Source organism: Microchirus variegatus (genome assembly GCF_963457635.1).
Source record: "Microchirus variegatus genome assembly, chromosome: 11".
NCBI lineage: Eukaryota > Metazoa > Chordata > Actinopteri > Pleuronectiformes > Soleidae > Microchirus > Microchirus variegatus.
In genome coordinates this window covers 28190097-28206739 of record NC_139812.1, presented here as the reverse complement: position 1 = coordinate 28206739, position 16643 = coordinate 28190097, and the positions used below count along the sequence as shown (strand labels likewise).

General features: G+C 44.9%; 1 protein-coding gene across 2 annotated transcripts; it reads left to right on the top strand.

The window, feature by feature from the left end:
• The first annotated feature begins 2234 nt into the window (after positions 1-2234).
• entpd6 (ectonucleoside triphosphate diphosphohydrolase 6) lies at positions 2235-16327 on the top strand. Of its 2 annotated transcripts, none has more exons than XM_083897584.1 (14): positions 2235-2357; positions 3202-3461; positions 4451-4527; positions 4676-4819; positions 6738-6813; positions 9399-9434; positions 11008-11096; positions 11529-11608; positions 12172-12236; positions 13641-13739; positions 13842-13982; positions 14901-14957; positions 15039-15151; positions 15994-16327. In XM_083897584.1, the coding sequence occupies exons 2-14, from the start codon at positions 3239-3241 to the stop codon at positions 16075-16077; spliced, it is 1284 nt and encodes a 427-aa protein (XP_083753710.1). In that variant the 5' UTR covers positions 2235-2357; positions 3202-3238; the 3' UTR covers positions 16078-16327. The 2 variants fall into 2 exon arrangements, with proteins under 2 accessions (XP_083753710.1, XP_083753711.1); XM_083897585.1 differs by having other exon boundaries at positions 2301-2383.
• The last annotated feature ends 316 nt before the right edge of the window (positions 16328-16643 follow it).

Sequence of the window (16643 nt, the reverse complement as noted above, 5' to 3'; positions counted from 1 at the left end):
GGAGTTCACAGGAGTTGTTGATCCACTGCTGCCTCGTGTGGTCACTCTGTGTCACTGCTGCCTCCATCACTAACTTACAATGACTGATTTTAGTGAATTCGGCTTTTTGAATATTTACTTTAGACTTAACTCAGTGACACAAAGTGACCACACGAGGCAGCAGAGGACCAGCAGCTCCTGTGTCCCTGTGAGCTAAAATCACTGGTTTTCTCTATGGCCTTTGGTGTGGGAGAGTGAGTGGTTTACAAACTTCAGTTTCCTGTTGTTAAAGTCTGTCTAACACTGAAGATAAAGACGTGATCATGTGTCATAGATGTAGTAGACCTCAACCGGCGAGTCTTTTGTTAAGTGAAATTCTCAGCAGCAGGGGGCGCTGACACTTCATCAAACCTCAACTTTCACGTTAAGATGAATCTCTGTTGATCTTTGAAAACAAACTCACAACATCAGTGATGTCCTGCTCCTCCAGCTGTGTGTGTGTGTGTGTGTGTGTGTGTGTGTGTGTGTGTGTGTGTGTGTGTGTGTGTGTGTGTGTGTGTGTGTGTGTGTGCAGCAGATTATTGCACAGATGATGAGACATAAATAAGACACAGTCTAATAAGGCAGCTCAGTCCAGATGTCTAATCCAGGCTGAAGATGAAAGTGGAATCTTCTATCAATTATGATCCTAACATGTTGAATTATATCCTCACAAATCCTGATGGATCACATGACCCAGATACAGCAGGAGCTCCGCCCCCTACAGGACAGGACAGGACAGGACAGGACAGGACAGGAGAGGACAGGAGAGGACAGGAGAGGACAGACCTGGAGACAGAAGACAAGTGTGGAGAGACATAAGACAACTGTAAAGGGACAAAAAACAACTGTAAAGAGACAAAATTAAACTGTAAAGAGACAAAAACAACTGTAAAGAGACAAAAGACAACTGTAAAGAGACAAAAACAACTGTAAAGAGACAAAAAACAACTGTAAAGAGACAAAAGACAACTGTAAAGAGACAAAAAACAACTGTAAAGAGACAAAAACAACTGTAAAGAGACAAAAAACAACTGTAAAGAGACAAAAACAACTGTAAAGAGACAAAATGTATGATTTAATGAAACTTGTGTCACACGTAAAGTTGTGGTGACAGAATGTAATTGACTGTGTGTGTGCGTGCGTGCGTGCGTGTGTGTGTGTGTGTGTGTGTGTAGATTAGGATTGACTCTGCTTTTGTTCTGATGAAAATAAAGAGCAGCACAAAGATTAACTGAACCATTAACTGATAAAAAGCTATTAGAGGCTTAAAGATTAAAGGACATATATGGAGCAGAGTGATGAAGAGGAGGAGGAGCAGAGTGATGAAGAGGAGGAGGAGGAGGAGGAGCAGAGTGATGAAGAGGAGGAGGAGGAGGAGGAGGAGGAGGAGGAGGAGGAGGAGTTGGAGGAGGAGGAGCAGATTGATGTAGAGGAGGAGGAGGAGGAGCAGAGTGATGAAGAGGAGGAGCAGATTGATGAAGAGGAGGAGGAGGAGAGTGATGAAGAGGAGGAGGAGCAGAGTGATGAAGAGGAGGAGGAGGAGGAGCAGAGTGATGAAGAGGAGGAGGAGCAGATTGATGAAGAGGAGGAGGAGGAGAATGATGAAGAAGAGGAGGAGGAGGAGGAGGAGGAGGAGGAGCAGAGTGATGTAGAGGAGGAGGAGGAGGAGCAGAGTGATGAAGAGGAGGAGGAGGAGGAGGAGCAGATTGATGAAGAGGAGGAGGAGGAGAGTGATGAAGAGGAGGAGGAGCAGAGTGATGAAGAGGAGGAGGAGGAGGAGAGTGATGAAGAGGAGGAGGAGGAGGAGCAGAGTGATGATGAGGTGGAGGAGGAGGTCACACTCCTACACCGAAACACTGAACTACTATTATTTACAATAACATATTTATTTATGTATTTACATAATATTTAATTATTATTTGACTATTAACGCAACAGTTTGTCATCTCGCGCACACGGTCACTCCTTCATGAATCACTGACGTCACCAGTCACAGGCGTTTGTGGGCGTGGAAACGAGAGCAGGAACTGTGGTTCTGCACATGCGCAGATGTTGATGAAACTCCGGCCACGTCGACCGGAACCCATGCCGGAACCTATGCCGGAACCTGAGAAACATTCAGAGGTGCGCGCCACCGCGCCGCCTTTTGGAGCTCACGCGCCCGGCGCGACACAGGATATGACGTCATTTCGGGAGCGCGCCCGGCACTCTGCGGCGAGTATAAACCGAGCGTCAACGTGCGGCGCGTGTTTACAGTGACGCTGTCGTCAGGACGCGGTTATTATTCAAGTGAATCGAGTTTTAAATGAACGACAGTTAACGGAGACGTTTACACGGTACGTCAACACACACACACACACAGGTGAGTTTAGCGTCTTCATGCTAACAGGCTAACCTCAGGGTTCTCCGGTGTTTCTCGCTTGTTATGCTAACTGTTATGCTAACTCCTAACAGGTCTTTTAAAGTTAGTTTCCGGTTATGTCTTCAGTGGCATTTGACACGAGTTTAAGTTGTCTTTTAAATTGTCCTCGTGCGTGTGTAACGTGTGTAACATGACTCCACACCTCATTTAAATATTCATCAATGTAACAACGAGGATAGTGTCCTGTGTCCTCAGACTCTTGTCTCCTGTGTCCTCAGACTCTTGTCTCCTGTGTCCTCAGACTCTTGTCTCCTTTGTCCTCAGACTCTTGTCTCCTGTGTCCTCAGACTCTTGTCTCCTTTGTCCTCAGACTGTTGTCTCCTTTGTCCTCAGACTCTTGTCTCATGTGTCCTCACTCTTGTCTCCTGTGTCCTCAGACTCTTGTCTCCTGTGTCCTCAGACTCTTGTCTCCTGTGTCCACAGACTTGTGTGTCCTCAGACTCTTGTGTCCTCAGACCCTTGTCTCCTGTGTCCTCAGACCCTTGTCTCCTGTGTCCTCAGACCCTTGTCTCCTGTGTCCTAAGACTCTTGTCTCCTGTGTCCTCAGACTCTTGTGTCATCAGACCCTTGTCTCCTGTGTCCTCAGACTCTTGTGTCATCAGACCCTTGTCTCCTGTGTCCTCAGACTCTTGTCTCGTGTGTCCTCAGACTTTTGACTCCTGTGTCCTCAGGCTCCTGTGTCCTCAGACTCCTGTGTCCTCAGACTCCTGTGTCCTCAGACTCCTGTGTCCTCAGACCCTTGTCTCCTGTGTCCTCAGACTTCTTCTCTTGTGGCTCCACACATAATGAGTGGTGATGAAGAAACCAAAGTTGGCCGTGGTCTTCCTCGTCGTGTGTTGTGTCCTCGTCTACCTCATGTACGTCAATCGTCACGACGCCCTGTCAAAGCTGCCCTTCATGCCCAGTCTGCGTCCTCACGTCTCTGATGCTGGGCGGGGCTTCCAGTATGGCGTCATGTTTGACGCCGGGAGCACCGGGACAAGAATCCACGTCTTCAAGTTCCAGGTCGATGACGGAGGTACAGAGGACATGGGGGACAGTTGAGACAGTAGGAGACAGTAGGGGACGGTAGGGGGGGAGGTAGGAGACTGTTGAAGACGATAGATGGTAGGAGACGGTTGAAGACGGTTGAAGACGGTAGGAGACGGTTGAAGACGATAGGAGATGGAAGGAGATGGTAGGAGAAGGTAGGAGAAGGTAGGAGAAGGTTGAAAATGGTAGGAGACGGTAGGAGACGGTTGAAGACGGTAGGACACGGTTGAAGACGGTAGGACACGGTTGAAGACGGTAGGAGACGGTTGAAGACGGTAGGAGACGGTTGAAAATGGTAGGAGACGGTTGAATATGGTAGGAGACGGTTGAAGACGGTTGAAGACGGTAGGAGACGGTTGAAGACGGTAGTAGATGGTAGGAGACGGTTGAAGACGGTAGGAGACGGTTGAAGACGGTAGGAGACGGTTGAAGACGGTTGAAAATGGTAGGAGACGGTTGAATATGGTAGGAGACGGTTGAAGACGGTAGGAGACGGTTGAAGACGGTAGTAGATGGTAGGAGACGGTTGAAGACGGTAGGAGACGGTTGAAGACGGTAGGAGACGGTTGAAGACGGTAGGAGACGGTTGAAGACGATAGGAGACGGTTGAAGACGAAAGATGGTAGGAGACAGTTGAAGACGGTAGGAGACGGTTGAAGATGGGACTCTCAGATTAAGGAGTCAGTTCCGTATATTTAAATTCTCCCTGTTCACCCAGATATTAATTATCAGCAGTGGGAGGAGCAGACAGGGTGGGGGCGGGGCCTCATTAGAGCGAATCAGAGGTGGCGCTCTGCCAAATCTCTTCATTATCGCATTTAGCTGCTAAGCTAAATCACAGGCTGAGTGCTGTTTTGGCTCCTTTGTTAGTGGCTGAGCTAACTGGGCTAATGTTAGCTCCTGATAGTTTAATGATGAGTTGTGTGTGTGTGTGTGTGTGTGTGTGTGTGTGTGTGTGTGTGTGTGTGTCAACAGAAACTCCAAAACTGTCTCATGAGACGTTCAAAGCCATCGAACCTGGACTGTCTGCATACGCTGATGATCCAGAGAAGGTTTGTCTCTCTGTCTCTTTGTCTCTTTGTCTCTCTGTCTCTTTGTCTCTTTGTCTCTCTCAGCCTCACTAACTGTGCCTCCTCTTCCTCCTCCTCCTCCTCGGTGTCCATCTCAATGCCCCGCCCCCCTCCCGTGTCACATGACCAGTGCACCTCAGGGATGGAGGAGCTGTTGGAAGTGGCCAAGTCCAGCGTCCCGTCCTCTGTTTGGAACGTGACCCCTGTGGTCCTGAAGGCCACGGCCGGGCTCCGCCTCCTTCCCGGAGACAAGGCCAAGGACCTGCTGGACAAGGTGAGACGCACCTGGACGGAGACACTGTGTGGGACATCTGGGACTTCTGTTTTGAAATAGATAAATAAATAAAATAAAAGGATAAAGGTCACATTGTTTGTTCAGCGATCAGCTGACACCTTTAGCTCCTCCTCCTCGTCCAAAGCTTTTAATCAGTAATAACAGGACTAGAGGTTTAATGTGAAGCTTTGCTCTGATCATCAGACTCTGGTTCTGATTCAAACACAGATTAGTTTTTATTCAAAACTAAATAAATCAAATAATCGGATTATATCAGAAAAATATCAAAAATAAACAACTCTAACACGACGTTAATGTCACAACTGTTTGTCTGTGAACCAGAATCCTTTTAGTTTGTGTACATGTGTTATTAACCAGGCTGTAAATCTCATTAAAAAGGGATAGTTCAGGTTTGTAGTTCATGTCTTTATCTCAGTGTTAAACTAAAGTTTATAAACCACTCACTCTCCCACACCAAAGTCCACAGAGAAAATTGAGAGTTGTTGAACTCTGAAGTATTTGTGTCGTCGTAGAGAATTAAGTTGTGCGACACCTGCAGAGCGGTTCATCAGGTCAGACTCGGGTGTGGTTACATGATATATTTATATATACAACCTGTGGCACATTCAGTGACTGTCTGTGCAACAAGAACAGGTTTGAGTCACTGAACAAAAGACTTCTGGATCAGTTTAAGTCTAAAATATCTTCAGAACACGTCTTTATTTCACTGTTCGACAGACCTTTGTAAACCACTCACTCTCCCACACCAAAGTCCATAAAAAAGATCAGTGATTTTAGCTGCAGGGACACATCCTCATAGTTGCCCTGAACAAGGATCCGTTGGAAATATTCGAAAATCTCTTAAGGAATAATTTTAATGAATTTTTTTTAAATCAGGAAATGATCCATGTGCCCTGATGCACTTTGACAGTGAGCTGAGTTTCTTCTCGAAAACAAAAAGTATCTCGGAATGACTTGAAATTTACCATCATAGTAGTCGGCATCACTCTGAACAAGGATCCGTTGAAAATATTTGCAAATGTCTTAAGGAATAGTTTTCATGAATTTTTGAAATTCAGGAAATGATCCATTTTCTCTGATGCACTTTGACAGTGAGCTGACTTTCTTCTCGAAAACGAAAAGTATCTCGGAACGACTTGAAATTTACCATCATAATAGTCGGCATCGCCCTGAACAAGGATCCGTTGGAAATATTTGCAAATCTCTTAAGGAATAATTTTAATGAATTTTTTTAAAATCAGGAAATGATCCATTTACCCTGATGCACTTTGACAGTGAGCTGACTTTCTTCTCAAAAACAAAAAGTATCTCGGAATGACTTGAAATTTACCATCATAATAGTCTGCATCGCCCTGAACATGGATGCGTTGAAAATATTCGCAAATCTCTTAAGGAATAATTTTAATGATTTTTTTGAAAATCATGAAATGATCCATTTGCCCTGATGCACTTTGACAGTGAGCTGAATTTCTTCTCGAAAACAAAAAGTATCTCGGAATGACTTGAAATTTACCATCATAATAGTCAGCATCACTCTGAACAAGGATCTGTTGAAAATATTTGCAAATGTCTTAAGGAATAATTTTCATGAATTTTTGAAAATCATGAAATTATCCATTAGCCCTGATGCACTTTGACAGTGATCTGACTTTCTTCTCAAAAACAAAAAGTATCTCGGAATGACTTGAAATTTACCATCATAATAGTCGGCCTCACCCTGAACAAGGATCTGTTGAAAATATTTGCAAACCTATTAAGAAATAATTTTAATGAATTTTTGAAATTCAGGAAATTATCCATTAGCCCTGATGCACTTTGACAGTGAGCTAGATTAGTTTTATTTATAGGCAGTTGTTTTTCTATTTGAAGTCATAACCACGTTCCTCTGCGTCTCCAGGTGAGGGCGATCTTTCACCAGTCTCCGTTTGTGTCCAGAGACGACGCCGTGTCCATCATGGACGGCACTGACGAAGGTAGGTGTTTTTGTTTTAATGGTTGTGACAGCGGCCCTGTGATGTCACCTGTGATGTCACCTGTGATGTCACCTGTGATGAGGCGTGATGAGGTTTCACCGACTCAAACCTCTGATTTCCCAAACGCCATAAAAGCCAATATGGCGGATTAGCGGTCAAATGAGACGGGAGGCGACCAGCGTCCCTCCTGTGATTTAGCCTCTGAGCTGCTGCTGTAGCTGCTCTGTGATTGGTCCATCTCCACACACACACGCAGATAATTAACTGGCCAAACCATGTCACGTCACCTTTGACCCCGGTGACTTTCTTGGTTCGTCAGAGACTGAACCTGAAAACATGAGACAGAAGATGTTTTTATGACTTTATATTTGAATTAAAATCTGTGTGTGTGTGCGTCTGCATCTGTGTGTCTCTGTGTGTGTGCGTGCGTGTCTCTCTCTCTGTGTGTGTCTCTGTCTGCGTGTGTGCGTCTTCAGTGTGTCTGTGTGTGTCTCTCTATCTCTGTGTGTGTGTGTGTGTGTGTCTGCGTGTGTGTGTCTTCGGTGTGTGTCTCTGTCTGCGTGTGTCTCTGTGTGTGTGCGTGTGTGTCTCTCTCTCTCTCTCTGTGTGTCTCTGTGTGTGTGCGTGCGTGTCTCTCTGTGTGTGTGTGTCTGCGTGTGTGTCTCTGTCTGCGTGTGTGTCTCTTCGGTGTGTGTCTGTGTGTGTGTGTGTGCGTGTGTGTCTCTATGTGTGTCTGCGTGTGTGTGTCTCTGTGTGTGTCTCTGTCTGCGTGTGTCTATGTGTGTGTGTCTCTCTCTGCGTGTGTGTGTGTGTGTCTCTATGTGTGTCTGCGTGTCTCCGGTGTGTGTCTCTGTCTGCGTGTGGGTGTCTTCGGTGTGTGTCTGTCTGCGTGTGTGTGTGTGACTTCGGTGTGTGTCTCCGTCTGCGTGTGTCTGTGTGTGTGTCGCTCTCTCTCTGCGTGTGTGTCGGCGTGTGTGTGTGTGTGTGTGTGTGTGCGTGTCTGCGTGTGTGTCTCTGCGTGTGTGTGTCTCTGTCTGTGTCTCTCTCTCTGTGTGTGTGTGTGTCTCCGTGTGTGCGTGTGTGTCTCTCTCTGCGTGTGTGTCTCTGCGTGTGTGTGTCTCTCTCTCTGTGTGTGTGTGTCTCTGTGTGTGTGTGTGTGTGTCTCTGTGTGTGTGTCTCTCTCTCTGTGTGTGTGTACACACGTGGCTCCTCCCCCTCCTGTGTTTGGACACGTGTCTCCTCCCACTGAACATAATCCAATCCTTTTTAAACTAGTTCATACAAGCAATTATGTCCATGTGGGATAATGTCCCACTTAATCTTAAAGAGGGAGGGACACGGGCCGATTAAACCCCGCCCCCTCCCCCCGCTGGTTGAGCCAGAAATGTCTTTTTAACCACGGCTGAATTAACTTCTTATCCTGCTCCACTTTTCCTCACTAATGGACTCGTGCGTCTTTCAGGAGGCTAACCGTTAGCTCCATCAGCCTCGTTAGCGCTCGCTCTCGTTCCCCGGGGTGCTTATCCGCCGCTGAGATTACGCCGCCAAGCGACTTATTGTAAATGCAGATTCTCTGAGTGGGCGCTAAGTGCCGGTGTTTAGCGCCGACCTTGTTTGTTTTTGTTTGAAAAAAGTGCGTCTTAGCGTTTTATGCTAAAGCTCCCGATGATACACTTTCTATCAAACCCTGTAATCATCTGCTGGTGCTCGCAGAGGTCAGAGGTCGCGGGTTAAAAGGCACTAATGCACGCCGCCACCGAGCTAACCTTCTGCCACGGACACTCGTGTGACTTTGATTTGACCCGAATGAGAAGGAACGTGTTGTTGTTTCAGCGAGTGATCGATAATCAATAATCACTGATGTTTTACCTTCACATTGAAACACGATCGGTTTAGCGCGGTAGCTAACGATCTGTGAGGTTTAGTGTGGCGGCTAACGATCTGTGAGGTTTAGCGCGGCAACTAGCGATCTGTGAGGTTTAGCGCGGCAACTAGCGATCTGTGAGGTTTAGCGCTGCAGCTAGCGATTGGTGAGGTTTAGCGCGGCAGCTAGAGATCAGTGAGGTTTAGCGCGACAGCTAGCGATCGGTGAGGTTTAGCGCGGCAACTAGCGATAGGTGAGATTTAGCATGGCAGCTAGTGATCGGTGTTGGTCAAACCTGGAAATGATTCGGTTTAAATGATTTCTTTGTTTTTATGGAGCAAAGAAACTGGAAAATATTCACATTTAAGAAGCTGAAAAATTACAGAAACTTGGTTTCATTATTAACACTATGTAGCGCCACCATCAGGTCAAATGTTAAATGTGTCGGTCACCATATAAAAACCCTGTTATTAAAGCAGTAGCTACTGTTGCTGTGACGTTAAAGTTAGCATTAGCAGCCGTTTACCCACCAATGACAAACTAACTACAACCCATTCTTTTCTTGCTTTAACAGAAGAAGCGAAAACTTTGTGTTTTTATTTGGCGCAGACTTTAAAGTCTTGTTTTTCAGAACGTTAGCATCTTGGCGCTAACGGCCACAGGTCGTCATGGTTACGCTGTGTGCTGTGGACTCATGTCTCCATGTCTTTTCTGTGTTCAGGGATCTCTGCGTGGATCACCATCAACTTCCTCACAGGTGAGAATCAAAAGGACGTCTCTCCTCACACCAAAGTCACTCACTCTCCTCACACCAAAGTCACTCACTCTCCCACACCAAAGTCCATAGAGTAAACCAATGATTTTAACATCACAGCACACAGTTCACAGGAATTGTTGATCCACTGCTGCCTCCATCACTAAGTTACAATGACTGATTTTAATGAATTTGGCTTTTAAAAGCGTAACTCAGTGACACAAAGTGACCACACGAGGCAGCAGAGGACCAGCAGCTGCTGTGTCCCTGTGAGCTAAAATCACTGGTTTTCTCTATGGGCTTTGGTGTGGGAGAGTGAGTGGTTTACGAACAGTGAAATAAAGACGTGTTCTGAAGATATTTTAGACCTAAACTGATGCAGAAGTCTTTTGTTCAGTGACTCAAACCTGTTCTTGTTGCACAGACAGTCGTTGTAAATATATCGTGTAACCACACCCGAGTCTGACCGGATGAACCGGTCTGCAGGTGTCGCACAACTTCATTTGTGCCTCACTACGACGACACAAATACTGTCTCGCAGTGAGATGAAGACGTAGATATCGTACGTTATCACAGGTTTAAACTGACGTGGGTTTTACGGCACGAGTTGTTTGTTAATGTGACTCAAACCTGACCGGATTAACCTGTGTGTGTTTGTGTGTGTGTGTGTGTGTGTGTGTGTGAAGGTGTGACGCAACAAAGTGTCCTCACTGTGTAACATCATGACCTGTGTGAGCGCACACACACACATTCTTGTACTTGCTGCATACTGAGGACCGGGTAAAAGTGCTGACAAAGTGAGGACCAGCATTTCCACTTTATAAAGCAACACAATTACAAATATCTGCTTCATGACTGAATGACATCTATTAAGAACTACTGGGTGCAGTACTATAAAAGGTCTGCAGGTGGAGCCCCAGAGCAAAAAGGGCTGGGAAACTTTTTCGTTTTTTTTTTTGGCCCAAAATTTGACCCAAAATGTTTGGCCCAAAATTTGACCCAAAATGTTTTGTCTAAAATTTGACCAAAATTTTTTTGTCTAAAATTTGACCAAAATTTTTTTGTCTAAAATTTGACCAAAATTTTTTGTCTAAAATTTGACCAAAATTTTTTGTCTAAAATTTGACCAAAATTTTTTTGTCTAAAATTTGACCAAAATGTTTGGTCTAAAATTTGACAAAGACCTCATACTATACTTCCAAATCCCAAATTTTTTTTTTTTTTTGACAAATTGAGTATAGCATGTTTTAGCAACCTAAGGAAGTGATTTCAATGAAAACAAAGTGAGGACCGGCCAAAATGTCCTCGCTCCGTAAAAATGACCTCACTTTGTTGGTTAAAAACCTTCACTGGTCCTCAGTATGCTGCAAGTACAAGAACACACACACACACAATAAACCAATTAGAATAATAATATTTCATATCTTTTATGCCTCTTTGTGTGTGTGAGTGTGTTTTGTTAAATCCAGATTAATGTGGATACAAGAAATAGTGATTACCTGTTATTGGATTATACTGCATCTCTCTCTCTTTCTGTTTTTATTAATCCCCCCCCCTCTCTCTCTCTCTCTCTCAGGTGGTCTTGACAGTGCTCGCTCGCCCACTGTGGGCATGTTGGATTTGGGCGGCGGCTCCACTCAGATCACCTTCAGCCCTCAGGACGAGGTGAGGCGAGCAGAGGGGGGCGGGGCTAACCCAGGTTCTCTCTCTCCAGAGTCAAACACACGAGTCTTAGAAACTCTAATCTGTGAATGTAACGATAATCCCACACAAACACCCTCAGAGATGTGAGAGTCCGGTTCTTATGTAGGTCAGGCTTTAAACGTGGTGACCACACATCACTGCACCACGTCTTCTGGACCTGTCATTGTGTGTGTGTGTGCGTGTGTGTGTCAGAGTGTGCGTGCGTGTGTGTGTGTCAGTGTGTGTGTGCGTGTGTCAGAGTATGTGCGTGCATGCTTGCTTGTGTGCGTGTGTCAGAGTGTGTGCGTGTGTGTTTGTCAGAGTGTGTGTGTGTGGGAGTGTGTGCATGTCAGAGTGTGTGTGTGAGTGTCAGTGTGTGTGTTGACAAACGCTGACTCGTGTTTCTTTGAGCAGGAAAGCATCCAGACCTCACCGATGGACTTGATCAGGTCCTTCCAGATGTTCAACAGAACACACACCGTCTACACTCACAGGTACACACACACACACACACACACACACACACACACACACCCCCACACAGTTTAACTCTTTGATATATCTATGTCACACGATCACGATAGAGTGAGTGACTTTGGTGTGGGAGAGTGAGTGACTTTGGTGTGGGAGAGTGAGTGACTTTGGTGTGAGAGAGAGAGTGAGTGACTTTGGTGTGGGAGAGTGAGCGACTTTGGAGTGAGAGAGTGAGTGGTTTACAAACCTCAGTTTAACTCTGAGATAAAGACTTTAACGTGTTCTTAAAACTATCGTAGACTAAAACTGACACCAAGTCTTTTGTTAAAGCTCTTTTATAATTGTTATTCTACTTATGGAGATTTTTATTATTGTTATTATTATTATCATTATTGTTATTATTATTATTATCATTATTATTATCATTATTATTATTATTATTGTCATTATTATTATTATTATTGTTCTAAATGACATTTGACAGGAACAGGAAGTGGATCTCTGCTTCAGATTTAAATGTTTAATTGATTCTGATCAGTTTTCATGTTTATTAACGTGTGTGTGTGTGTGTGTGTGTGCGCAGTTATCTGGGTCTGGGTCTAATGTCGGCTCGATTCGCCGTCTTAGGAGGCCTCACCAGTTCACTAGGTACGTACAAACCCCTCCCTGTTATTCTTGGTTTTTTATTTAATTTTCTTTATTTTTTCCTTTAAAAAAAAATTGCTTTCATCTCTGTTTTAACCCCTCCCCCTCCTCTCTCTCCCCCCCCCCCCGATAAATAAGCCATTATCTAATCTTTTAATAACAGCAGCAGTAAGATTAATTCCTTGTGCGGCAGCTGTTTGAGGAAGAAACATCAGCTACAACACACACACACACACACACATAAACGACAATGAAATAAAGAAAATAAACGGCTTCATTTATTTCCACAGGTTTTTTCTCCTTTATTTATTTATAAATCTATGACGTTATATAAAGTACATAATGTCATTTACTAACGGAGAAAATGTCTTTTTAAATAAATGTTATATTTGTGATAATGAAACGTGCAGAAAATGTAGGTCAAATACATTATTCACATTAAACTAATGATAGAATCAAATTACATTTCTGCGAATTAACAATGAATTTAATTTAAATCCAGTGTGTTTATAAAAGCAGGATATATTAATACTATTCTTGTGTATTTGTACATCACACATTATAAATTCTAATCCACACTAACGTAAACGACGTAAAAACTTTCTTTGATTTAAAATAAATGTTTTATTTCATTTTAATTTGTGTGATTTAATCTTTGAACAGTTACGTCTTAATCTTCACTGCGACAGAACTGCGTTTATTACACACGGTCGTTGCCAGAGTGTGAGCTACTGCCTCCCTGTGGGCCGTCACGGTACTGCAGGTGGCGCCATTAAAAACAGATTATTTTTAAATTAAGCTTCTAATAAAAACATCGTAGTCATGTGACATGTTTGTATTGTTTTATTAATGTTAATATCGTTATAATACTTTTCAGGATTTTCAGCTTTTTTTTTAACATATTCGGTTGAAAAAATTACCTTAAACAATGTTATATATCATATGTTTTAATGTTTTTAATTATTAAATTAATCTTCACTGCACAGTGTTAATAATACAGTCTATTTATTTACAACTATGAAATACAGTCCGTTGTTGTGAGCTACTGCCTCCCTGTGGGCCATCACTGTACTGCAGGTGCAGGTACCATAACTTGTTGATCATTTTGTATATTTTATATTATTCAAATACTGTTCTTTTTTTTTTTTTGATGAAATGAAAAAAACAGACAAAACTTGTTTATATTTAAAACACTGATCTGTAAATAAATATAGAATAAATAAAGTGTCACCGGGTTTCTTGTCCCTCACATGAGTTCCGTCTGTAGAAGATTGGGGAAGATTATTGACGTGACACCGACGTGAAAAAAAATTACAGCAAGACATTTTTAATCGTACATGAATAAATAATTCTTCTCTTGACCAATCAGAGAGCAGCTTCTAACTGTGACCTGTGTGTGTGCTGTAGGGGGCAGCACTGAGCTGGTCAGCCCCTGCCTGGCTCCAGAGTACTCGGGCAGTTGGAAACACGCCGACGTCGTCTACACTGTGAAAGGACAGAAGACGGGTGAGGTCCACGCCCACGCGGCGCTCTGATTGGCTACGCTTGAGTCACGTGTGTGCGTGTGTGTGACAGTAGGAACCTTGTGTGTGTGTGTGTGTGTTTCAGAGGAGTCTGTTTACAGCGCGTGCCTCGTCAAAGTGGGTGCGTTTGTTTACAAGAGGGTGATCAGAGTGTTAGAGGCTGCAGACGTGGACTTCTACGCCTTCTCCTACTACTACGACCGCGCTGTGGACCTACACATGATCGGTGAGGGTCAGGGGTCGGGGGGGGGGGGGTGTGTGTGAGTGAGTGAGTGAGAGGGAGAGAGAGTGTGTGTTTGTGTGTGTGAGAGGGAGAGAGAGAGTTTGTGTGTGTGTGTGTGAGGGAGAGAGAGAGAGTGTGTGTGTGAAAGAGTGTGTGTGAGTGAGGGAGAGAGAGAAAGTGTGCGTGTGTGGGGGGGAGAGAGTGAGTGAGAGAGTGAAAGAGTTTGTGTGTGTGTGAGGGAGAGAGTGTGTGTGAGTGAGAGTGTGTGAGAGAGAGAGAGAGGGTGTGTGGGTGTGAGTGAGTGTTTGGGTGTGTGTGTGAGAGTTAGAGAGAGTGTGTGAGTGAGAGTGTGTGAGAGAGAGAGAGGGTGTGTGGGTGTGAGTGAGTGTTTGGGTGTGTGTGTGAGAGTTAGAGAGAGTGAGTGGGTGTGAGTTAGAGAGAGTGTGTGTGTGTGAGTTAGAGAGAGTGAGTGTGTGTGTGTGTGTGTTAGAGTGAGTGTGTGTGTGTGTGTGTGAGTTAGAGAGAGTGTATGTGTGAGTTAGAGAGAGAGTGTGTGTGTGTGTGTGTGAGTGAGAGAGAGAGAGTGTGTGTGTGTGTGTGTTAGAGTGAGTGTGTGTGTGTGTGTGAGTTAGAGAGAGTGTATGTGTGAGTTAGAGAGAGTGTGTGTGTGTGAGTTAGAGAGTGTGTGTGTGTGTGTGTGAGTTAGAGAGAGTGTGTGTGAGTTCGAGAGAGAGTGTGTGTGAGTGAGTTAGAGAGAGTGTGTGGGTGTGAGAGAAAGAGAGTGTGTGTGTGTGTGTGAGTTAGAGAGTGTGTGTGTGTGAGTTAGAGAGAGTGTGTGTGTGAGTTCACTGTGGTCATGTGATCACATGAACTGATGACATCATCATCATCATCATCATCATCCTGTCTGTGTCTGTTCAGATGAGAAAGAAGGCGGAGTCATCAAAGTGAAGGATTACATCGATGCAGCTAAATCAGGTGAGACGATGCCCCCTGGTGTCTGAATGTAGAACTGCACCTGTAAAATGAGCCAGACTCATGTGACCTGTGTCTCTGCAGTGTGCAACGCTGAGTCCAGTCCACAACAGCAGGACCCGTTCTTGTGTCTGGACCTGGTCTACATCACAGTCCTGCTGCAGGAGCTGGGGTTACCTCCAGACAAGCAACTGAAGGTAAGAACCACCAGACCAGGACCTGGACCACACACAGACCAGGACCTGGACCTGGACCACACACACACACAGACCAGGACCTGGACCACACACACACACACACACAGACCATGACCTAGACCACACAGACCAGGACCTGAAACACACACACACACACACACACACACACACACACACACACACACACACACACACACACACACACACACACACACACACACACACACACACACACACACAGACCAGGACCTGAAACACACACACACACACACACACAGACCAGGACCTGAAACACACACACACAGACCAGAACCTGAACCTGGACCACACACACACACACAGACCAGGACCTGGACCACACACACACACACACACAGACCATGACCTAGACCACACAGACCAGGACCTGAAACACACACACACACACAAGGACCTGAAACACACACAGACCAGGACCTGAACCTGGTCCCAAATTTTCAAAAAGTCTGAATCTGTAAAAAATTATTTATTTATTTGTGTGTGTGTGTGTGTGTGTGTGTGTGTGTGTGTGTGTGTGTGTGTGTGTGTGTGTGTGTGTGTGTGTGTGTGTGTGTGTGTGTGTGTGTGTGTGTGTGTGTGTGTGTGTGTGTGTGTGTGTGTGTGTGTGTGTGTGTGTGTGTGTGTGTGTGTGTGTGTGTGTGTGTGTGTGTGTGTGTGTGTGTGTGTGTGTGTGTGTGTGTGTGTGTGTGTGTGTGTGTGTGTGTGTGTGTGTGTGTGTGTGTGTGTGTGTGTGTGTGTGTGTGTGTGTGTGTGTGTGTGTGTGTGTGTGTGTGTGTGTGTGTGTGTGTGTGTGTGTGTAACAGTTGGCCAGGACCATTAACAGTGTAGAGACCAGTTGGGCTCTCGGGGCCACGTTTCACTACATCGAGTCTCTGAAGACAAACTGATGACATCACACTGAGCCTCCATCGGTGGGCGGAGCCTGCAGAGCCGGCGCTTCCCGTTTCTGCGGCGTCACGGAAAACCTGACGATTGATGACATCACTCGTCGTTGGGATTAAACGCCTTTTTTGAAATGTTGACGTAATAATCAAAGATCACTTTCACTCTCTGTCCACACGGGGGCGCCGCTGATCACGTGACTGTCACAAGTCAAAGCCATGAAGTTACAAAAGTGATTGTTTACATTTTACCTGATTAAAGGGGGTGGCTTGTTGTTGTTGGGGGGGGCGGGACTTATATGCAAATATTTAACACTAAGACTGTGACCTTTGACCTCTGTCTTGAATCTGATTGTTGGGTTTGTGTCGACAGCGATTCTGATTGTTTCATTTAGTGCCAAATCTCAGTGAGAACTTTAAATAAAACATGATTGACACTCCACGTTATTGATGCCGATCCAGTATACTGCAGCCACCAGGGGGCGTCTTCCAGCCTTACGTCTGCTCCGGTGGTGAAATGGTGTAAAAGAAAAGATGCATTTTTTTTTTTTAACTCGCAAATTTTTTTTATT